The sequence below is a fragment of the Schistosoma mansoni genome, chromosome 3 (assembly GCF_000237925.1).
Source record: "Schistosoma mansoni strain Puerto Rico chromosome 3, complete genome".
Classification (NCBI taxonomy): Eukaryota; Metazoa; Platyhelminthes; class Trematoda; order Strigeidida; family Schistosomatidae; genus Schistosoma; species Schistosoma mansoni.
In genome coordinates this window covers 12,518,999-12,544,684 of record NC_031497.1, presented here as the reverse complement: position 1 = coordinate 12,544,684, position 25,686 = coordinate 12,518,999, and the positions used below count along the sequence as shown (strand labels likewise).

The 25,686-nt window shown below is 36.2% G+C and overlaps 1 protein-coding gene across 1 annotated transcript; it reads right to left on the bottom strand.

The window, feature by feature from the left end:
- Nucleotides 1–546: 546 nt before the first annotated feature.
- On the bottom strand, nt 547–25,686 carry Smp_210660 (ran binding protein 9-related; the record flags this gene model as incomplete). The annotated part of the gene is made up of 14 exons (XM_018799258.1): nt 547–609; nt 1,572–2,106; nt 5,790–6,028; nt 8,945–9,062; nt 9,323–9,429; nt 11,543–11,636; nt 14,270–14,419; nt 15,787–16,075; nt 16,858–16,969; nt 18,125–18,548; nt 20,038–20,180; nt 21,045–21,134; nt 23,351–23,858; nt 25,508–25,686. 14 exons carry the CDS (start codon nt 25,684–25,686, stop codon nt 547–549), a joined length of 3,051 nt encoding a protein of 1,016 aa, XP_018651065.1.

Here is a 25,686-nt window from a genome sequence, read left to right as displayed (position 1 = left end):
TTAGAGCTCTAGAATACTTCGAAAATATTCCTTTTTGATATGCTGCATTTCATGCGAATTTCTCTTATTACTTTACTGGCAAAATAATAAGAAAAATAGTGATAGAGTATACACGGAACCAAGGAAAAGGATATAGATACGTCATTTACAAAACATGGCGAAAGTAACAATGTAAAAGGGAATAAAGCATTTACAAAATGGAGAGGAAAATTACGCTATAACATCATTGTCATCATCGTTATATGAAGAAAGAGGGGGACAAGAAAAGAAATAATCCGATTACACAAACAGAAAGAAAATACAAGTTAGTTTATACTAAACTAAATATGGACAAAGAAAAAAAACATGAAAATTGTTGAATGACAATATACAAGGAAAAGAAATCAAAATATTAACAAAACAAAAAGTTATCTGGCTAACTGAAATAAGTTTTACATGATTAACATCATGACCCAATAGCTCTATCATAACAGTGGTGGGTTTAAAAAGTGTTTTCTAGTTAGAAAAGTCAGTTAACTTGTTAGCAGTGAAAGCTTTGATCATCCACTACCTTAAGGTATTTTTCATAGCTGCAGCCTGCCTTCTTGTAGTAATGATAGGTTCAAAAGGCTGTTAAAAGATACAGAAGATAAAGAACCATTAATTTGTGGAAAGCAAATATATTGAAAAGTCTAGTAATCTACAACAGGGTTGATCAGATACAAGAAATATGAAAGATATGGCTAATGCTAAGGAATATGCAGTAACAAACATCATCCGAGTGAACATAAGAGATAGACAGGTAAAAAAACATACTTAGGAATCATAATGCTTATGTGCTGATGTTCAGTCACTTCATCTTCCCATTACTGTCAGTGTTTCCACCAAGTATGACAAGACTAATCATTCAAATTCATGCTACGCTTAAGTCCGCAGCCTACAATTGAGTAATTTGCTATTAAATAATCATGTTACCGGGATGTTTTAGGTTTCATTAGTAAGCATTACGAAATATACAAGGATAAATGAAAATTGTAATAAATACACAAGACATTTATAGGATAAATCTTAAGTGTTTGCATAAACCCATGTAAAATGCTTGTTCATGTATATGTCAAAAATCTACATTTGAATAGGTAACGTTAGCAACAAATCTAAGTTTTACAATGCCGAGGCAACATGTAAAACAAACATTTCAGCAATGGATGGACACTACGCTCTTTATGGATAACAGTTTTGAAGCATATATTGCGGTTAAATGTTGAGCTGCCATGCTATTAATGTGCAGTGGATTGTGTCCCTAGTATAATCATACAGACGAAGAAAACCTGACATTTATTATTTTCTGGTAATATAAGACTTCAGAACCAGAGGATTAAGGTGAATAACACAAACAGTGTATCAGAGCTTCAAAAAGTTATGACGAAAACATTGATAGGATAATACTCAGCTACAGTTTTTCTATTCGTTTGTAAGCTAATATTTCGGAATGAATGAATCAAGTGTTAAGAGAGAAAGGAAACCTCGATAAGTGATAATACATTTTGAATTAATGCTAACAGGACAAGAATATTGCAATAACAAAAACGTACCAGTTTTTCTTCACTCATATTTTGATTTTTACGATATGAAGAATCTTTAATCTTCGTCGAAGATATTCTTGAATGGCTTTCAGCTGATGTATCCACAGGTTGAGAAGTTTCAGGAATTTGATTTTCGTCAGTTACGAAATCAGATTCGGCAACATTTTCACTCTCAGAAGTGATGGGATCTGAGTTAACATGTTCACTATTTTTACTTTGATTTATAATCGTAGAAGACGATGCACAGTTCAAGGAAACTGAATTGTCTAAATGTTCAGTTTTGTTCAAATCTAAATCACTCTGATTTGTTTTTTCGGCAATCAAAGAATCACAGTCATGGATGGGTAGCTCAACCTCTTTACGAAAAGTAACAGGTGATGATTTTATACTATACAAATTGTAATTAACATTGGGTGATAAACCGATAGGTTGATTAACAACACTGTTTGAATTGGCAGATGTTTTTACTAACGGAGATGCTGTTAAACTATTGGAGTCAAAGGATCTGTTTGTAGGACTTTCTTGAGATAAAGGTTTGGAAAGTCTGTAACACATAAATTTAACAAAATGAGCCATAAAAGAAAAGGGTGGCAAATGTATTATTACTAATGCATCTCACATTTTAACCTCAATCAAAAAAATTTCTTTGTAAATCTAAAGCAATAAAAAATGACAGTCAAATATTGAGATAGAAACGCTCAGATTTCCATTAGATGTGGTATTTTTATTTAAAATCAGCAACCTAACTAATTTTCAATCTCAGTTTAATCCCAGAAATGCTTTGATAAATGCACGTACTATATTACCCACATAGTCGTCAGTAAACTCCGCCTGTAGCTCTTCTAGAGTTACTGCCGGAGAGGAGAGAGAAATGAAAATGGGGAGAGATTTGCAAATCCATGTGCATTCAACAAATTGGTTATAGGTGGCACGATTTTCCCCCGCAAACGCATACACAAAGCTACATGGATCGCACCGGACCACACCACAGAGAACCAGATAGATCATATTTGTATCAACAAAAAGTTCCGAAGGACAATGGAAGATGTGGGACAACGAGAGGAGCTGACATAGTGTTATGGCCGGATAACAGTAATGAATGGTAATTTTGGGATCCATTTATGGACCAATATTATGCATATAATTTTTATCGTATAAATGCTAATTAACCAAACTATTCATATTCGTGTTTCCCTTGTTATAAGCTTTGTTTTGCCTTATAGACTATTATTATACGATTTACCATTCTTGAGTTATTCCTAGTCAATTAATTGCCGCCTCCTACATTTGGCTGAATCTTGTACAAATGTTATTTGAGATGGTGGAGAAGATTTGTATCTCAGGTGGGTGATTTTGATGGAGTTTTTTTCCTCTGGGCTGAATGGTTTGGCCATGGAGCTTTCATCGTCCTTCTGAACGACATCATCAGCACAAACTTCGGGTAGAAGTGTAGTGTCCTATTTTGTCCTATTTTATTGGTACGATGTGATCAGTCTATTTGGTATATAAACTCAGTATGTTTGAAATACAATGATTCATACCACAGAGGCTGTTATTGGTGTTATGGACTTAACTGGCTGGACTAGGCAGAAAGCAGGATCGATTAGCACTCTCGACTGCTCGTACGGTTTTCGTGTGTCACTGTTCCAATCGATAATTCGCTGCACTCTGATTGGCGGTCTTATCACTTCATACGTTAATAAGGCATCTACTCGGCCACAACATAAAACACATAGCTTCAGATCAACATGGATCTCACTGGACCACACCACAGAGAACCAGATAGATCATATTTGTATCAAGAAAAAGTTCCGAAGGACAATGGAAGATGTGAGAACCATGAGAGGAGTTGGCATAGCTTCATATCACCACCCGGTTTTGGCCAAGATGAAACTGAAGCTAAAGAAACACTGGACAACTGGGGAATAGCATCACAAACGTTCAACACAGCCTTCCTTCGACATACTGACAAACTCAACCAATTCAAGATAACTCTCAACAACAGGTTCCAAGCTTTACAGGATCTACTGAAAGAACAAGAGACTGTGATGGAGGACAACTGGAAAGGGGCCAAAGAAGCACTAAATTCAACGTGTCAGGAGGTTCTGGGTCGCAAGAAGCATCATCATAAGGAATGGATCTCTGTGGGAACCCTGGACAAAATTCAAGAAAGGAAGAACAATAGGACAGCAATTAACAACAGACGAACACGAGCAGAGAAAGTCAAGCCGCAAGCAGAGTACACAGAAGCAAACAAGGAAGTGAAGAAGAGCATTAAAGCCGACAAGCAGAAATACATGGGAGAACTAGCAACGACGGCGGAAAAAGCTGCAAGAGGAGGGAATATGAAACAACTATATGATAGAACGAAAAAACTGGCAGGGAGATATAGTAAACCAGAGAGACCAGTCGAGGACAAAGAAGGGATGACAAGTACGGAGATTCAAGAACAGAGAAAAAGATGGGCAGAATACTTCAAGGAACTGCTGAATAGTCCAGCTCCATTGAATCCACCGGACATCGAAGCAGCACACATAGGCCTTCTTATATCTGTCACTCAACCAACGATCGAGGAAGTCAAGATGGCCACCAGACAAATCAAGAGTGGGAAAGCGGCAGGACCTGACAATATACCAGCTGATGCACTGAAGTCAGAAATTGAAGTAACAGCAAACATGCTTCACCTTCTATTCAAGAAGATTTGAAAAGAGGGATAAGTGCCAATGGACTGGAAAGAAGAATACATCATCAAGATACCAAAGAAAGGAGATCTGAGCAAATGTGATAACCACAGAGGCATCAGTTTGCTGTCAGTGCCAGGAAAAGTTTTCAACAGTGTTGCTGAACGGGATGAAAGACGCAGTAGACGCCTGACTTCGAGGTCAACAGGCTGGATTCTGCAAGGATCAGTCGTGCACAGGCCAAATTGCGACACTACGGATCATGGTGGAACAATCAATTGAGTGGAATTCGTCACTATATACATCAACTTCATTGGCTATGAGAAGGCGTTTGACAGTGTGAACAGGAGAGCATTATGGAAACTTCTTCGACACTTCCTGAGTTTGTCAACATTATCCGGACTACAGTGCAAGGTGGTGCATGGAGGACAGCTGACAGATGCATTTCTAGTATGGACCGGAGTCAGACAACGCTGTTTACTCTCCTCCTTCCTCTTTCTTCAGGTGATTGACTGGATTATGAAGACCTCAACACCTGAGAGAAAGCACGGAATACAATGGACATCTCGGAACGAATTTAACGATTTAAACTTCGCAGATAACCTTGCCCTCCTATCTCATACACACGAACAAATACAGACGAAGACAGCAAATGTAGCAGCAGCCTCTGCATCGATAGGCTTCCACATTCACAAAGGAAAAAGCAAGATTCCTAAATACAACACGGAAAACATCAACCCAATAACACTTGATGGCGAAACTCTGGAAGATGTAGAAACAGTCACATACGTGGGAAGCATCATTGATGAACAAGGAGGATCTGAGGCTGATGTAAAGGCGAGGATTGACAAAGCAGAGACAGCATTCCTACAGTTGAAGAACATATGGAACTCCAAATCACTGTCAACTAACTTCAAAGTGAGAATCCTCAATACGAACGTCAAGACAGTCCTACTGTACGTACGGAGCCGAAACGCGGAGAACTACTACATCCATCGTCAAGAAGGTACAAGTATTTATAAAAATTTGTCTACGCAAAATACTCAACGTTCACTGACCGGATACTACCAGCAACAGCGCTGACAGAGGACAAACCAACTTCCAGCTGAAGAGGAAATTAGGGAAAGACGTTGGAAGTGGATAGGATATACATTGAGGAAATCACCAAACTGCATCACGAGGCAATATTTAACTTGGAAGTGGAAAAGGGGAAGGCCAAAGAACACACTACGCCGGGAGATTGAAGCAGATGAATGTTAACTGGAAAGAACCGGAAAGGACTGTCCAGGACAGAGTTGGATGGAGAATGCTGGTGAGCGGCCTATGCTCCTCGACGAGGGGTAACAGGCGTAAGTAAGTAAGTCGTCCGTAACTTGTTTAAATAATTGGCGAATAATGTTAGTATTCCTTTTATTTTACTTACAATACTGTGATACAACAGTGCACCAAAAACTTGACCATATGAACAATTAATTAATCATTGAAATTTATAGACTATCGTCATTATTACAGAATAACTGTACCAAAATTTAGAAACAAGACTCACACTCGAAGCTGTGATTCAATATATTTACTATAATCCAAGTTAGGCACCACTTTATTTCGAAGCAGTTTTCGTCGCCACTTTAGAACAGGACAACGAGATCTTGCACAAGCACAATCCAAAGGATAACGACACGCCCGGTAGTCCAAGTCGAAAGGTATGGTTAACTCAGTCCCAGGCATTACTTCAACAGATGTGCGAATTACAATTCTAAGTTTATTTTGAACAACGTAATGTTCGAGCTTGAGAATGTCAACAAGAAATAAATAGTACAGAATATCCAATTACGTAAATATATAGAAAGGTGAGATATAAACACACAAGAAAAGAGACTATACCAAACTATACGAAAATCATTTATGAAAGTCTGAAACATTACATCATCTAGCAAATGCACACTACATCCATCTACCATAGTGGGTAGCTAAATATTATTTACGCCTGTTACTTATCATGGAAGATAGGCCCCTAACCACGATCCTCTAACCAACCTAATATCGGCAATCCAGTCCAGCTGTTTCCGATCGCTATTTATTCTTTTGATTTCTACCCTTAATTCACAGAGCAATGTATCCTTTGGTGTATCTCTTTTTCTTTTGCCTTCGGAATCCCAAGTTGTAGCTTGCATCCAGATGTAGTTTGATTGTTTCCGACTCACTGTGTTTCTTGGTCTCCCTTTTTTCCAGAATTAAGGGCTTGCCTCGTGATGCAGTTTGGTGATTTCTGTAATGTAAGGCCTATCCACTTTCAGTGTCTTTTCTCAATTTATTCTTCAGCTGGACTTTTTGTATTGAAGATACTGACTTCGATGTTGGATGACAGTTGTCTCGAGTTCTATATGTTACTTAACTGTAGGAATGCTTCCTTGCTTTGTCACTCCTCGACTTTACGTCTGCATCGGATCCTCCACGTTCATCGATGATGCTTCCCAGGTACGTGAATGATTCCACATCTTCCAGAGTTTCTGGATCAAGTGTGATTGGGGTGGTGCTCTTCGTGTTGCAATTGAAGACCTTGCTTTTTCTCTTGTGAATGTTAAGGCTTACTGATACAGAGGATGCTGCTACAGTAGTTTTCTTTATCTGTAATTGTTCGTGTGTATGAAACAGAGGGGCCAGGTCATCTGCGAAATCAAAATCGTCTAGTTCCATTCAATTGGTCCATTGTACTCCGTGCTTCTACTTGGGTGAAGAGGTCTTCATAATCCATTCGACCATCAGAAGAATGAGAAAGGGAGAGTGTAAGCAACCTCGTCATACCAGTCTTTACCAGGAATGCATCTGCAAGCTGTCCCCAATCCACGACTTTTTAGTGTGGTCCATCGTATGAATTCGTATGATTTTAACGATTTTGTCAGGTACGCCATAGCGTCGAATACGATTGCGTTACGTCCTCTTCCTATCCACACTGTCAAACGCCTTCTCATAGTCAATGAAGTTAATGTTTAGTGACGAGTTCCATCAAACTATTTGTTTAACAATGATCTGTGGTGTTGCTATTTGGTGTGCATACGACTGATCCTTACGGAATCCAACCTGTTGATCTCGAAGTTGAGTATCTACTGAATCTTTTAACCGGTTCAGCAGCACTCTGTTCAAAACATCTCCTAGTATTGATAGTAGTGTAATGCCTCTGTGGTGTTCACATTTAGATCTCATTTCTTTAGTACCTTGACGACGTATTCTCTTTTGCAGTTTATCAGCACTCGTTCTTCCTCTCAAATCTACCTGAATAAACCGTGGAGCATGTTCGCAGTCAGTGTTATGTCTTACTCCAGTGCTTTAGCTGGTATGTTGTCTGTTCCTTCTGCATTGCAATCTTGATTTATCTGATGACATCGCTGATTTCTTTGATTGGTGTGACCTCTACAGGAAGGTCTATAGGTGCTGCTTCTAAATCTGGTAAGTTCAGTTGGGCTGGTCTATTTAAAAGCTATTCAAATTGTTTTGCTCGTATGTCCAGCTGTTCCTGACTCTCAGTGCTTGATTTGCTTCATTTATCTTCCACTGGTTGCTGTGGTTTACAATATTTCTTTGCTGGTCTCATCGTTGTCTCATATTTCCTTCTCAGCAGTTGTTCCTGCTGTCATTGCTAGTTCTTCCACGTATTTCTGTTTGTCAACTCTAATACCCCTTTCTTGTCTGCTTCTGTGTATTTGGTCTGTGCTTTGACCTCTGTTCTTGTTCGGCTGTGGTTAATTACTGTCTTCTCGTTCTTCCTTTCATGAGCCCTGTCCAGGGTATCGATAGAAATCTATTCTTTGTGATAGTCCTTCTTGGGGCCCAGAACTTCTTGACATGTTGTAGTGCTTTTTTAGTTCCTTTCCAGTTAACCTCAGTTGTAATCACCCTTTCTTCGAGTAAATCTTGTCAGATTTGAAATCTTGAGAGCTATCTTGAATTCGCTAAGCTTGACAGTATCTCTAGGGAAGGTTGTATTAAACCTTTGTAATGCTGTTTCTCCGTTTGTCCAGTGCTTCTTTATCTTCAGTTTCATTTTGTTAACCACCGGGTGGTGATCTGAAGCTGCTTCGACCCTTCTTTTTGTCTTTACGTCTTCCATTGATCTTCTGAATTGCTTAGTGATACATATATGAACGATTTAGTTCTCTTTAGTGTTGTTCGGTGAGATCCATGTAGCTTTGTGTACGTGTTTGCGCCACCTATAACCATGGTGTTGAAGGCATATAAATTTGAAAACTTGCTACCATTCTCGCTTCTTTCTCTCAGTCCATGTCGTCCCGTGATATCTTCATTCCCGGTGTTATCCACTCCGACTTTGGCGTTTAGGTCTCCCATCAGGATGATCAAGTTCCTAAGTTGACACTTCGCAACGATCGACCGCAGCCCTTCACAAAACTGATATTTATCATCCTCATTGCTGTTATTGGTGGGTGCACGGCACTGGACAACATTCATTGTGATACCCACCTTTGTTTTGAAGAATTCTAAATATTACCAATGATCTAAACACAATGCTCTCGGCCTCAAGTTAACAAACGGAATTACACTGGTTACTGATCTATAAAGATGGAATAAGAGCCGTTTGATTAATCATTCTAACTAATAACCGACCTGTTTCGAAATTTGCAACTTAGGTGATAAAGCGATTTTTTTATAAACAATAAATATGGTTAAAAGACCTTGATTCAAACCTACTCTACAATTTGGAATACATGAACGTCGAACAAATCGTGCACTATTTCCATATTGGCTGGAGTCAATGACAACCGTCCGATCGCCAAACCCACGATAAAACATAACGTAACGATTATAGCTGTAAAAAGAGATGACGAAATTTATCAAAGTTTTTAAATCGTCCCTTCACCATAAAACAGTGGATGAACGACAGTCAATCAACTAGATTACGCTTTTAATTAGAAAAATCAAGTATATATATATATATATAATGGCTGGAAACTAAGAAATGCGAAAAGAATCAAAACATACATAAGAGAAAATGAGAAAATATGTGTCACACTAGTAAGTAAATATTAAGAAATAAAAATTACAAAAGAATCTCCATAATATACTTACTCGGAAACAGGATCTACATAGTGTTCATATTCTTCCATCAATAAGAAATGACCACGAACTTCAGTCACAACTTCATTCGGTGCTAATCTGATCGATGCTTCTAAGCCCTGTTGATAGAATAACAATCAGTTAATGTCCAAGGCTTAAGTATGGGATATATAGATACTAATGAGCATAAGTTAAATAACAGGAGCAAAAGTAAACAAACGCGAGCGTTTTGGGTAACTTTGTTTTTTTCACAACAAATACATGGGGCTTGAGAAAAATGTGACGACGTGGTTGCTTTGTGAAATAAAATGCTTTAAAAACGTACACGTGACCTAATATATCAAGTGTTTGGAAGAAACTGATATTTGTGAAAACGCTTATTGAAAGAGATTAATAAAATTAATTTTTATGCGGATGATATCACTTATTTACTAGGGAAAAGGAAGATAGAAGAAAACTATGAGAGGAATACTATCAGTTATTTTGAGCCCACGATTTTTAATCCATACAGTGAAATAGGGTTTAGCATCACACTGAAGGTGTTGAGAGCCTAAACACAATTAACTAAAAATAATGACATATTTACTAAAATCATGAACCGAACTAAGTTGGACCACTACAGAAAACCTGGAAGCAAGGAACGGCTTATATAAAAATCCTAGTGTGGTGTGTGCTACTGATGTCGATAGATATAAGTAGGATGTATCGTCAATCGAAAGTGGAATGCCTAACAGCAGAAGGTTCATGCGTGGTGGCAGAAGGTTAAGAAGATCGAAGAAAAGAGAACGAGAATAGAGAATGATTGCTGTGGAAATGAAAGAACAGTGAAATCTCAGACGACTGACTGATATTTCCAAAGAACAGTATGGTTCTCAGGTTTTACTAAGATGCTCTTTGATTTTGTAATCTAATACATTCGATTGTCCCCATTTGTGTTCTCGTTTACTACATTAGTAAAATAAAAGAGATTCACACAAGCTCTTATTGTATTTTATTGAAATGATATCTGACGAATTACATAGCATACCAAACTGTTTTATAAGTCTTATTAAATGAATAATCAAAACTAAACGCTGGGAACTAATCAATTAAGTCTTTTTGATTGTCATTAAAACTACTATGGTCATTTTTTTACTCCTATCGATAAAGTTTGAGAGTATGACTATAAATACTATGAAAACAGTGATTGGTTCAAGGGTTTTCGGAATATGTGCTCAACATGGGCCTAGGTATATAGCATTTTCCGCCTAAATATCTAAAGATATAGCACATCAAGAAACAGATTATCTCTGGTTGTACCCATGTTTGAACTTCAATCTAGACAAGTGTTAGTGGGGTTACTAGAGCTCATTGTTATTAAAAATGTAATCATTGAACAAATTACTATAACTCTGTGCAACGATTATATCAATTTAGAAACTATTAGTATGATTGTTCGACAGGTTTGAGGAATGGGAAGGGGGAGCTTTAGAAAAGTTGTAGATTATTCTTCTTTCAGGGCAATTTAGATACTCAAAACATAAATATCTTACTCTCATATATTTTGTTGCCTCAATTACTGTGATTCCCTAGATTGATAATTTTCAGTTTATTTTTACATAGCAGCTATCAATGTCGTAGGTTTTTATTTGTCTGAACTCCTTTACATTCTCCACACAATGGATTTCACAAACTTGTCCAGCTGTAGCAGACTAACATTTATTGATGCATTATAACTATATCCTCATGGTCTCAGAGAGTTCCCATCATTCAATTATTTGTCGCTTACTTGAAGACACGCAGGTAAAAAAGTAAGAAATAATAATTCTAATGTGTTTTAAACTTCATCACTTTCTGATCATTTATATAATCTCTTATCTTTTTCCATTCGGCTTTTAAAACGATGTAATGCCTTTTTATATGATTAAAAAATAAGTAATCATAAGATGACGTAACCAGAGGCCTGTTAAGAATAAATCGGAAACACCACTACTATTTGTGTAGCAGAAGTATTACAAAATACACAGGTCAACAGATCCATTATCAATCAGTTAAGTATTTTAAATTTAATTAAATCAATGACGTAAATACGACTAAAATTGAATTACATTTTCACATATTACTTAAAAACTCATCAATATTGTAGGTGAATGAGTTAGAACAAATTAAGAAAAGTGTTTACTAAGTGAACGCGAAACATCTCGCATGTTTCAGTACGCATTAACTGAGAAATATAATTGTCAAGTAAATTACCTTATCATTATGATCAAAGAGGACAACTCGACAAAGCGAACTCCGAGTTAAGCAGGCTGGGGGGATTTTATGATTTCGTTCAACGCTAGAGGATCTACAAGTAAAAGTTGAAAATCAGAACTGATAACAGTTTGAACTGGTCAATAATTTTTGGTTTTAATACCAATAGAAACGACAAATAATGTACAAATAAAAGATATGACACATTAGGAAGGGAAGTTTATTGAAGACAAGGTTTTAAGTATACCACGATCAAATACAGATTCAGTAATATGGGCCTGGAATCACACGTTAGTATGAAGGTTAGTGATATTCTATTAGTTAAATTTAAGGAGTATGGTATAGTCAAATCATTTTTAACCTAACCTTCAATTTTAATTTAATAGTTATTTAGAAACAATATTATCACTAACACAAAAAATAGAATTATGTAGGATTTGATACGTAAGGTTTAGCTCAATAAAATAGAACCATGATGAAAATATAAATAAATGTGGACTATACAAATTTAACTCAATAAACATGGCGATACGATGTTAATCGAATTTACGTGGATATTAAAGTGTGTTCTATATCCTGTTAACTAATATATTGATACGTTCGTGCACTGTGGCAACAATGGCATTACTGTGAATTCAATATGATGGACAACACTAATTTATCTTCTTCTAACCCTTTCCCACTAATTAAAGTAAGAACACCAGTTTTGTAGATGGAGCTATTTTTGATGTTCATTCAGTGTAAATCAATCAAAATACGTACGTAGACTGTCGATTGTATTATCAATAAATAATGATTAAATTATTTAAAATGAGTGATTTTTATTGACGCAATATATATGCATGGAAATGCCGTGAAATGTTCACACTGAATAACTTACTGTGGTAGAATTTGAACCTGATCGATATTAATTTACTTCTCATAAGTTGTAATTTGATATTGCATATCCCCGAAATTTATAAACAGCATCAGATAAAAAGATAACAGATTCTCAAGAAATTTTACAGTCGCAATCAAACTGTAATTCAGTAAGTAATAACAAGCTAATATATTCGATTTTGAACTGAAGATTCTGTTGAACTCAGTTATATTGTCTAGTTGCCTGAACGGAAGCGAAACTCGTATCTATAATTCAAGTGCCTTAATATATAAACCCCTACTGAAAGTGGCACATGAGCTTTTCGGATTAAACATTTAAAAAACAACTAACATTTCGAATCTGGAAACAGTGATGTATTAAAAGATGTTAATGGCTGTAAATGGATTACCAAGATCTTAAAAACCCGACTACTGAGACTCCTTACAGAGAACTAATAGGATGATACTACTTGACTAAATAATGCGGTTCAACTTCACCAAGTACAGGTTTGTTTATCCGAAATTCAGACACACTGCTTGTGTGAGAACTAGTGAAACTATTCGGCTCCCTAAGTAGAGGTATATGTAACACCATTCAGAACTTCAACAAATTAGTTGAAAGCTGACGGTTTCAACAACTAAGAGACTGCTCAACTGGCAAAGAACCACTACTAGGCCTCATCAGATATTTTTTAGCAATTATCTACGAAGAAAGATATACTAATAACAAGAGAATGCGAATCGATAACATATGCACATAAGGGCTTTCGCGATTTGTCGATTCGAACCTTATCTCATAATCCAAAACTTAATCCTAATCTCAACTCTCTCCCTAATTCTAAGTTATTGTTAACTGTTTGTCTCTTCTTCATCAAAACGACAATTATCATTCACACTTCTAATAGATGATTTACTGTTTCTCGTAAACCTTTGAAAAATCACAAGGTAAAAATTTCGATGCCTGAATATTTTTAATCACTCTGTTATTGATGAGATACTATTATTCATTAAATAACTATAAAAATACGAATACACGACTTTAATCAATGAAATAATATACATGATAGAGATCCAAAAATTTATTATTAGGCTTTTCTCTAAATACTGATAGATCAATTACTGCACAACTGATGTACCGGAGTTTTAAAATCTACAGATAAGGAGTAGCCTACTTAAAACGTTTAACATGAAAGAGAATATAGTTTAAATGATTTTCATGTTTTTCGTTCAAGTATTTTGTAAACGGTAAAGTGCTACTTACTAAAACATAAAACAAGTTTCGTTTGTCATGTGTTTGTCTGCCTATTTAAGCTCATGTGGAGACAATGTACCTAATTCACTCTTCACGAGCTATCATCACTAAGATTCTTAGCGTAAAGCTCTGTGCTACAGCCGCTTTGGTAGGCATGTTAATCACTTTAATATGGTGTAGACTCTAAATCATGTTATTACCTTTTCATATCAGTTCACTATACCATACTCCAGACTAGACAAATATTACAAAACAAGTTTCCAAGCGCACAGGAAACAATATAAATTATTGTCAATATTGTATATAAGCATGAAAAATAACCCTTGCCACAAATATATGTGGACTGATGAAAGCCGCATAGTTTCTAATTATTATTTGGATAATTCCAGTGATTGATGATAATGTTTAAATCAATCAAATTCCACAAGCTCTTTTACTGAAAGAATTTAGATGAATTACTTGAGACTAAATTTTATGTACATATCAAATATGAGGTTTGTTGTGTCATTATACCGACTAACTGCGAACAACAAGCAAATGGCCGAACTAAAGTCTCATAAAAATATGAAGTTAACAAGTACCATTTTATGACCTTTAAGTAACAACAATATACTTACATTCTACTCTGTATACGTTCGAGCAGAGCTTTTGTATAAACATTACTTTCGGCTTCCTGATAGTCTTTAGCCCAAGCTGCACCAAGAGGATTAGTTCGAGCGTCGAAACGACGTTTGGTTGAATTGGAGCCGTCGGGAAACAGAACTCTTCTACAGATAAAAAGAAATCGAATACAATAAGCAAAAGAACAAACATGAAAACTGTAGAACAAGACCACTTAAGTGTTAGGAACATGGTACATGTAATTGTACCTTATCACTTCCTCACAGTCATACACACCTTAAGCTGCCTGTAACTGTATCCATTGACGAATAAGAGTAGCGAGACCAAAGATAATCTTTCAGCTGCTTTGTGAGCAGATGCATTGGCAATTTTAACTATTCCACTGAAGCTAGTTACCAAAGTGTTAGATTGTTGGATCCGTGCACAAACCAAACAGTAATCGTATATAAAAAAAATAGGAGCATGAAGCTACTTGATTGACACAAACAATGACTGTAATACAGTGCTTAACATCTAACATGCATCCTAAATTCCATAGAAATCTATAATGATAGACTGAATCTTCATATAAATGTGGCATTATTACCATTTTGTTGCTAGAGTTAATCAGCAACCAAGTTTGGATAAAACAATATGATGTTGACTATTACTCAGTGGTCAATAGGGGTAATTACTTTGTGTTATTGCATTATACTTCTATTAGATTTCGTACTTTTTTCACGCTTATTTTCTTGGAAATAAAAAAATGAATGATTATTTCTTGTATGAAATACCTAAACGGTAAACTATTTTAGAAAATATTTACTTTTTGGTGGTTTCAGGAACCACGAGACAAATATTTTAAGGAGTTGATATTTAAAATCAGTTTAACAACTGATTTCACATTTAAGGTCAAAATAACTATCGTGTCATGTTGTAGCATGAACACTATCATACATATTCATATCAATCAGTAATCATACTTTAGATGCTTCCAATAAGTTGGCAAGTGATTCCTACCATTAATGGATAGCAAACGTGTAACTACATAAAATAGGTAAATGACAGAAAAATGACTACGCTTATTTTATATTTCAGCGAAATACATCAAAATTTTCTATATACTATGCGATAAATGTTCAGTACATTTCAGACTACTTCAATTTGTGGGAACGTAATAGCCTAGAATGAAGAATTATTAAGAACACTTCATATTATTGCAAACCGATACATTGATCAGAGTACAACGCAGGTGTAATCTTAGAAATGAACTGTTCAGTTCAACATTTCTTTTAGTTACTAAATGTGAATATTATGCAAAAAATTTAGTGTTCCGATTTTAAATAGCTAGAGAAATGATAGTGAAACAGCACTAAAAGTAACTTCCTGAGTGTTTCAAACATTAAAACTTATAACAGGTGTAGAGACTAAAACTAATAAATTTCACTTTCAAACGAAAAATTTCTTAAGTTTAATGGACTAATAGAGTAAATAAATGAGATAAGAAAAATACAGATATAACTTTTAGAGTTACTTGACTTTATTAGCTGAACGATCAATACCCAGCCTGTGACGACGTGGACTACCTTCTACACCTGAAGAACTACTGTATCCAGAACCAGGTGTAAGCGTACCACCAGGTGTACTTGCGGGAGTAAGAGGAGTGAGTGGTAAAGTCCCTGGTTTCATTGGAGTATTTGATGGCGTGCTCGAAGGTGTTACATCTACAGAAGACGACTCATCACCACTATTTGGTAAAATAACAGTAGTGTTGGAATTTTGTTCAGAAGATGAATCGGCTGCCGCGACTTCTGTGTCATTATCTGGAAAAGTAACCATGAATAAGAGAAACTACGTCAATAAAATCCAAGCTTCTCTCAATGGAACAAATTTAAATGATTACTTGAGAACGGAAAAATGTTCCGTGGAACAGCCTGTAAACTACGCTTAACAAACGTGTAGATTAGGGATTACATGTATATTTAAAACAAAGAAAGACTACCTTCGAAATTCTAAAAAGAAAAAACGAACACAGGTTTAAAAAGACAAATTAAAGAACTTGTCAAGTGTCATGTAGAAATATGAAACAAATAAATACAATTTTAATAGTTGAGATCATGAGTCGATTGAAGCTAGACCACAATGGAAAACCTGGAAGCACTGGACGACCGTTTCGTCATATTGTGGGGCATCCACGATCCCGCCTCACGAGATTCGAACCCAGGACCTATCGATCTCGCGCGCGAACGCCTAACCTCTAAGCGGGATCGTGGATGCACACTGCCGAGGAGTCTCACAATGGGGCGGAACGGTCGTCCAGTGCTTCCAGGTTTTCCATGGTGGTCTAGCTTCAATTGACTCATGATCTCAACTACTAAAATTACTATGATATCCACAAAAACCGCTTCTCATATTAAATAAATATAAAATAAAGCTACTAAAATGTGTGTAAAGTAGCCGTCAAACTTCGTCTACACAGTCTCAACCAATAAGAAATACGGGAGTTTCGGATACTTCTATACAGGAGATCGAGACAAAGATACAGATAATACTAAATTAAGATAGTAATAACTCAACAAATCAAAAAGAGAATGAAATTACTTACACGATGTAGAAGTTAGGTCTTGCTTCCGTTTGGATGCTCTTGGAGGAGATGGCATTCTCAAATTGACATCTGTATCACCATGATGCCTGCGACCAGAACGAGAAATTTCGTTCTATGCAAGGGAATATAGAATCATCTCACGAATAATGAAAAGTTCAACGAAAAATGAAAGTTCACACTTAAAGAAAAATGTTTTTTGTATACAGAATATATAATCTCCAAGTAAGCGCCGAGTGTATGTAATTCATTAGAAAGTAGTAATAATAAATAGTACAAGATAAATGCGATAATGTAACTTAAGAGATATAGATTCATATACCCAGGCCTCTGAGCTAAACATTACTTGTGAGAGTCAAGAATACTACTAGTCTGCCAAAGTGTAATTAAGTGAAGCAGGACTTTGAGTCTGTGACCTAGTGGTTAAAAGTTTAACGTCTAGACAACTACTAAGTCACTGCTCCACAAAACAATAACACGATGCAGTGTATACCCATACCATAGAGCTCTGAAGGAGAATCAAAAACACTGACTTTATAAAATTTTAGAATGTTTATGTGATCAAAATTTCAAAATTCTACACTAATAATCAGAAAATATTGCTATCAAAATTATTTGCCTATTTTTTAGCACACAGTATATGATCACAGTACAGTTGAATATTACTAAGGTATAGCTGTTTCAAAACCAAACGAATAGTGAACATTTAGTTAATAACATACATAGTCAGATATTAAATGTCTAGTTTTCTATACTGTTTTGTTTCAGAACAGCAGTCGGGCTTCGGATGATCATCGAAACTTACATATTGTACTGTATTAGTCAGAACTTTTCCTCTGAAGTTACTACAAGAGGATTTCTGTCTTTTGTTCAAACTAAGACGACAGACTATTAAGATATGTCAGATAAAATTGCGTCCAATTCTTAGGTTTAATCGAATGTTTTTGTCCATCTAACTGACAGCTTCCGATCACCATTGCTAGAAATATCTAGAGTTAAACATCAGGATATGGTACTGTCACCTGCTTAAAGTAAAGTAAGGCTATTATTGACTAATTTGATGTTAGTGAACATTAGATTTTACGAAAAACTTACACGTTAACGTGAGTCACAAACTGAAAAGACAAATACTACCATAAACTAAAATAAGAGGAAGTATGTGATTTTAGTATTTTTTTCTGTTCGTCAGTTTTCCTAATAAGGTTTCATACTAGCTATTAGACGTTTTTAAGTTTTTTTTCCTTATCATTTAAATTGCTCTTAGCCTTACCAATTTTTCCCAATTCACAGATGACCAACCAGAACGTCCAGTAGTATCATGTTCTCTTACAACAGACTGACCAGACCAAGACCCAGAAAACGTAGAACTATCAGCATCCAATTTGCAGTTATTCGATAAAAGACCCAGTCTTTTTGCTCTATCAGCAGCAACTTCTACATACTGAGCTCCAATGTTCCCCTCAGAGGATTGAGTCAATTTTATTGACGAATTATTAGCACCATCAATAAAATTCATAGTATCATCATTTAGAGCAACACAATCCTTGTTTGCATTAGCATTTGTTGTTGTGTCCGATGATGTACCTTGAAATTCAGTATTGTCATTTCCACATACATTGCAGGTATATCCATCACTCAATCGAGGCATAGTAACATTGTAATATGACTCCATACACTGTACATGTTGACAAGTACTAAAGTAAAACACCCAATAAAAAGATAGAAATAACACGAAAGAAACTCTTAAAGCAAATGAAAAACATGTAACAGTTGGTTTGTAAACTACTGGATGTTTATCATATCAATTTCACTTCATTATAAATCGATGACTAATAATTTACATGGAGTGAAGAGAAAATGAAATAGACAAATTCATCATTGTGACACAGCCCAAAAAGATTACTGTTTGATAATATGACGCTACATCGTATACTTAGATAGGTCAAACATAAATCAATGATAAATAAGTGGTTTTTGAAACTAGTTAGTGGAATTAGGAGCTAATATGCGTCACACATTTCGATATGCAAATAGTGGATGCATTAGCTTAGACTGGGGAACTTGCTTTCCATTGATACATCTTTATTAGATGGACGACTTACTATACGATGACTAGTATGAATTGTATTAAGACAGAGATACACTAGTGTCGATTAAATCATTATCACTTGGTTCGATGACTTGAGAAAAGTTTTACGTTGTTCGAACGGATGATACGTCAGTAGTAATCATTTAATGTCAAAGTTTTGTAAGCTTTATTATTATGAAGCTAAATTTCCCAGACCACACAATATTAACTGAGATGGAATTTTCACTACCGTGATGTTATTAAGGGGACATCCAAAACGTTTAGTAATGTTAGCGGAATATAGATTGGACTAAAGAACGTTTCGTGCAGGATTGTGTTGGTGCACACTGATTGGCTATTTCTTATCCAATCAGCATTAGTCGATACTTGGAGAAGACTCTAGAACCTTATCATGTAAAAACTGTAAATATACTAATGATTTTCGTATTGTGCTTCTTACTTCCATCTAACATTGTTATTTGGAACATAATTTAGTTCCTGTTCCACCGTGTTCTGATTTGGGGACTTGTTGAGTGAATTGGTGTCCAAGAATACCAAGCATTGGGAATAGCTGGGCCGTAACAAGAGAAATTATAACAAGTAAACGCAGAAATAATTTTATTTATCGTTTCATGTGACGCATTTGACCAAACTTTACAGATTTCTCCAAGATTTTCCCTCATATCACCAATCAGTAGAGGAATGCTAACAAAAAAACAAGACCAATTTACGCCTCACAAACTACTGGATAACTTCAAAACCAAAATATAGAAGGCACCCATACAAATACTGTTCTAATAAACATGAATTTTAACCAAGGACAAAATAAATAAAAAAACTACAGAATACCGAACAAAATGAACTTTGGAGTTAATCTTTTAGGTTACTTAGACTATGTCACCAAAATGTTGGCAAAACAAAAGAGTAAACTTTAGTAAGCTTCAAATCATACATATTTATTTCAGCATCTTGTCAACGTCACTCATTTTACCAACTACAGGTTAAAATGACTAATGGCTGAAAGCTGGAAGGTTTAACCAGCCACTCAATCACTGTTTCAGATCTTTCAATAACAAATTTTTATGCTTATTTGGAAATATAAAGACGAGACAAACCTGCATTTGGGACATCGTATAAGTCCAGATTTAGGCTGAGAGTGACCACACACACAGCGGACGTCAGCCCATACATTATTACCGACCCAAGCGTTATCAACAGCCGAATGTATATATGATCCATCGGAAGAAGGAATAACGATCTGAAATATATATTTAAGGAATGGTGATGCAAAAAGATTTATTTCGTTTACTGTAACTCATGATTAGTAATATTTTTTCCAGTTGGAAAGTTGTCAATTTCAGATAGCACCAAGCGTGAACGATAGTACGAATGGTGGATGACAAAATAAACAATAATTAGACACCGCTTTATTAATAGATTTAGCGCAAATTTAAAAATTCAATCCAAGTAATAAAAGCGACATTGGATGAAGTCATTAATTCGACTAGTTTCCATCGATCGACAAAAGCCCTAAAGAAACAGATAAACTACTTGACGTAGAAGTTACCAAGGTATAGTTTACCACTTGGTTACGGAGGGATAATTGGATAAGCAGAGAATTTATGACATTGTATGTGCATTTGCAAACAGTAAACAACTCAGAGTAGGTAACAGCAGTGATAACCAACACATTGGTTGATCTAAGAAAGATGTAAAGATAGAATGTACAATAAGAATATATGCATCACATTTTACTGGTTCGTTCAAAATGACTTGAATGTCTACCACAAAATTAAACTCACATGCTTGAAAATTTTTTATCTACAAACTTATAGATATATTACGGCTAGTTGAGTAACCCATATTATGAAAACATTAGATTTGAGTCACTAAGCATGAGAGATGTAAAGGCTCCACTCAGATTTAAGTTCACCTGCAGTTTTTAAGAGCTCTTAGGTAGCTCCAAATTATGTTGGATGAAAAGGATCAAAGGCAAGCATTCTCAGTGACCATGTGATCGCGTCTGATGTAGTATGTAATCATTAATAAACTGTATCACCATAACAAATTACATGAGTGACAATTTACTGAAATGGTATATATATCGCAAAAATAAGATTACCTTTGTAATATAATCAACTTCTGATGTGTCACTATCCAAATCACTTAACTGAGAAGGTGAAACCGCAAGTTCTTCGGGCACTTCAATGACCTAAAAGATGTAAAAGCTGATGCTAATTAACGAATCTCTTACTTATTGAAAGCTTTAAGTAGTATCTTAACAATTCGGGACAAATTAAGTAGGACCTTAGTTACCGCCATGGTTTGAAAGCAGACACCAGTTCCATAATGAAGCAGTGATCTCATGGTTAACATACCCATCTTTAATTATTGTGTCTCAGCTGTAGACCCCATATGCTGTGTTTGAGCAACCGGGACACGAAAGAGGGATGTGAACATTATGACGACACTACACTAACGCTATAAGTAAAGTCAAAGCACATTGCTGTCATCTTAACAGTCGAACTAAAAGGATGTTCTTCAGGTTTGACTGTTATTCCTATTTCCACAAAATTTCATTTACATATATTCCTCTGGGAAATACACTTTTCATTTAGGCTTTCACGCGTAGACATGCATAAATTTTGCTTAGGTTTCGCCCGTTTGTACCATTCATAGCTTAGGTGAAACATCCGTATGAATATCCGAGAGCGAGTGTACTTTCAAGCAGCACACTATTTGATCGTAGGTACTTTTTAAGCATTGATGGCATATATTGGAGCAACGGAGTGAGCAATAATAAAATCGGACTGGAATACTAGGCAAAGATGTTAAGTAGATCAGCGAGGCTGTTGATAGTCTTCGACCCAGTGGTATGTATTCCTGACCGTCAATTACCCTGACGAGCAATGTTGATTGGAATAGGACCAAATTTAACAAAACCCAAGATGTGATGTCTGTCCATGAAGTTATTGACTAATGATAAGTTCAGAATACTTAGTTAGCCTAGGTGTGGTAACCGTGACTAGACAGTGGTTGAAATGACTCAGAACCGGTCACAGTCGTGCAAATACACTTACTCTAGATCTTGAATCCCAATATTCCTTCATCCATAACTTCTGATTTTGTCTTCTTGGATCAGTTTAATGTTTAGTATTTCTTACTGTCGATGCTAGTCCCATTGTCTCAACTTTCTTGCTGTTCATCATGTTGATTTCATATCTTACTGATTAAATGGTGAAAACTTAAGTTAACGTGCAACTACACCAGGCCTTATATGTTAACTATGACTAAATTAATACTACTATTAAACCGACTAATTTGATTTTCTTTTTATCAACGCAATATAACAGCACTAAAGTTTAGTAACTTGGATAAATGCACATTTTTGTCTCGTTATACGCTGAGGATTGACATGGGGTCCCTGTCTTCTATATCACTAATTATTTCCCAATGCTGAGACTTGGTAAGGGATCCAGTGGTCAAGAACATAAAAGCAACTGTAAATAAAAAAAGATATTGGTTTCGTTTTTGATATTTGGTAAGCCCCCTAATGCCCTGGTACGGCTGAGAGTGGGGAGAGTTCGCTCTCCCTCTCGAAATGCTCTCACATGGCCACGCGAATATATAGCCTCTGCCAGAGAAGTCCTACTCACTGCCTTCTCACAGCATTACTGTTGTTTACCAAATTGAGAGGATGAGAAGCGAATGTCCGGCGCTTTAATCGGGTTGGTGGACATGGAAAGTTCACCTAGGGGAGTTGGAAAACCCTGATTCCCAACCAATGGTGAACATGGGCTCCAGTATCCTGAAGGAACAAATGGCGTATGAACCAATCGTTGGTCACCGGCTACCATGGGACTGCATCTCCTTACAATGCTCCACTACCTTGTGGACTAGACCTTCAGGTCAAAGGCTCCGGGTGTGGCCCCCTAAGAAAACCACCTGCTTCAGTCTGGGCACCTGGGCAGTATCACAGCACTCACACAAATCAAATGAGATTTGTGAGGCGCATATTTATCTGGTGCTTCCTTGTACCAATATTTATGTGTTTAAATAAATAAATAGATAAAAAATCCCTGATCCACTTCATAATTATTACATATTTGTCTTATGTTGCGCACTACTCAGTATATAAATGGGATTTCGACCATAAGCTCACTATATAATAAGAATGGTGAAAAGAATAATTTTCTGTTTATTTAGAAATCCGAATCAACACTGTGATTGTTTATTCTGGAAACTAAGTGTATGTCAATATTAGTTGTGTAAACGGCTCAAAACCGACAATGCTAAGCGAATATAATCAAAGCTAGAGAAAAAAACACCACGTAAAACAATCATTCTAATCTCCACAAGTTTACAAAATCATGTATTATGAAGTGCATAGCATACTGATATTTGTGAAAATATATTGACTCTACATACCTTCAACTCAGGTTCACACCGTAACTCCATTTGTTCATAATTGGAAATTTGTGATCCAAATCGTGAAGGTATATACTGATCCTTTGAATCAGTATCCGCCATCGATTTGTCATCTAGATCTATGGATTTAGAAAACCATAGTCCACTAGAGTGCTTTTTACCATCATTACTGTATATACCATTCCCTTCGAGTGTGGAGCGTTTAAAAGTAAGAGAACTTTGCCTATCGAGACGCTTATCAATATTATGTTTTTGTCCAATATCTTCAGTTCCTAATTTACAGCCTGACTTTTGGGCAAACAGATTTTTTGAACATGGATTGTTCTGCTTTGTATCTGAAAACTTATTTTTCGGCATTTGAAGATCCATTAAATGGGGTGCCATTGAGGGAGGAGTTAATCCTGAAGGAAGGGCGTAGTTGTGATCGTTATACTTCAGGCCGAATGAACAAATAGTTGGGCCAAATGAAAGAGATGTATCCGGGTACATCGTCTCAAAATCCTCCTCACTAGAAAATACAACAAACATTAAATAACTTAATATATGATATGGTTATGGACAGTTTAGTCAGCCAGTTGAACGCAACGTAGAACCTGGTACGTGTGTACAAGCATGGAAATTTCCATACTTTATTCGCACGGCGAGGCAAATCCCAGAGTAGTAGCGGTAGTAATAGTGTTGATAGTAATATAAAAGATAATCATCGAAGATTTAATTCAGGAAAATATGGAGTCATGAAATAAAAACAATTTACAAACCTAAGATCTAAGGGGAAGCAAAGAGTGAATGCACAATTCAGACGTTTTTGAATCGTAATCCAGCTTTTAATCATTGATTATGATGATTACGAGGACCCCAAACAGATAGTCTGCATCCTCTCACATAAACTGTTAACAGAAACATGTATGGGAGTATTAGGAACTAAACAGATACAATTTCTTGGTAGCTATTGCTGAAAAAAATCCTCCCCAGACTGATCATAGGTATGTAAGAACTTTCAACTAAATTTGGTCGAATAGTTTAACAGTACTTGGGCGTTGAGTTGGTGTGAGACATTAGAGAGGAAGAATGTATTTGTAATCTCGGAGAATGAATTTGAAGTAAATCCAACGTTTAATCCGGCAATCACAGATAATTTGAAATCCATCTGTCCTAACGTGCTGCTGCCATAGTCTGGGTTAAGCATCCTTTAGACAGAAGAATAAACAGCCTAGGTCATTGTTAAGTACACATAAATTCCAGAACTCAGTGTAGACTTAGTATACTTCAGACGATGTCTAAGACTTGTTAAGTATACATGAGCTACGGAGGAGTCGAATGGCTGCAAACCAAGGGATATTAGAAAATATATTAGTTACTTCACTCAAATCCTTTTGCAAATCATATCATTTCAGTGGATATTAAAGCATGTCAGCAAGAATTTCTGAAAGGGTTAAGCAGAAACTGAGGTGGAAACACGTTCAGTCAGTCAGTCAGCTACAACGTAGAACCAAGCACATTTATGCATCGATCCAAGTTGCCATACCTCATCAGCACAACAAGATGAATATCGAATTCATAGTAGTTAATTTGGTGGTGGTAATATATAAAAGAAAGGTTGTATATAAGGATATAGTACAGGAAGTAAGACAGGTATGAAGCAATTGTAATCTCAAGGTTTAAAGGAATATAAAGTTCACACACCTGCGCCATTGTGATCGATTCTGAGCCATGTCACCCAGAGTCCCCAACCACTGGATACGATGGTCACGCGGACCCCAACCAAGTAGTCTGCATCTACCAACACGTTACTAAGGACAGGAATGTTACCAAACTGATAAGAGGATAAATCATGCTTGGGGCTAAGCATTATTATCAACCGCCCAAACCATGAACACTCAGTACCATTCGACGTTATATAACACAGACCCTAAATAAAGCCTTTACACAAGTAGGTATTAAGAACTAGTCTAAGAGCCACATTTACTGATATTACAAATAAACCGTCCTAGTTATTTTGAGGACTCCTTATAGGTCGGAATCGTATCCTGATTTTTAAGGTTAACTTTCTCGGTTAACTGGAATACCGAACGAAATTGTCCGGTTACACTTTTATAAGCAAGACAAAACACGATCGTTCTCATATGAAAGCATTCCGTGTATATTTCAATAACTTACTCTCCTTTAAGCTCCACACAAGCAGTTAGTTCAAACATTGGTCCAACGAGACGAATACCACTTTCAGGGTCTGCATTGCAATATTTTTTCTGTGCAGATTGGAAAAACGAACTGTAGTTGTGCGACGGACGGCCATCAGCACCTCGAGACAAATAGGTTGTCCTCCTCCTAATGTCCAT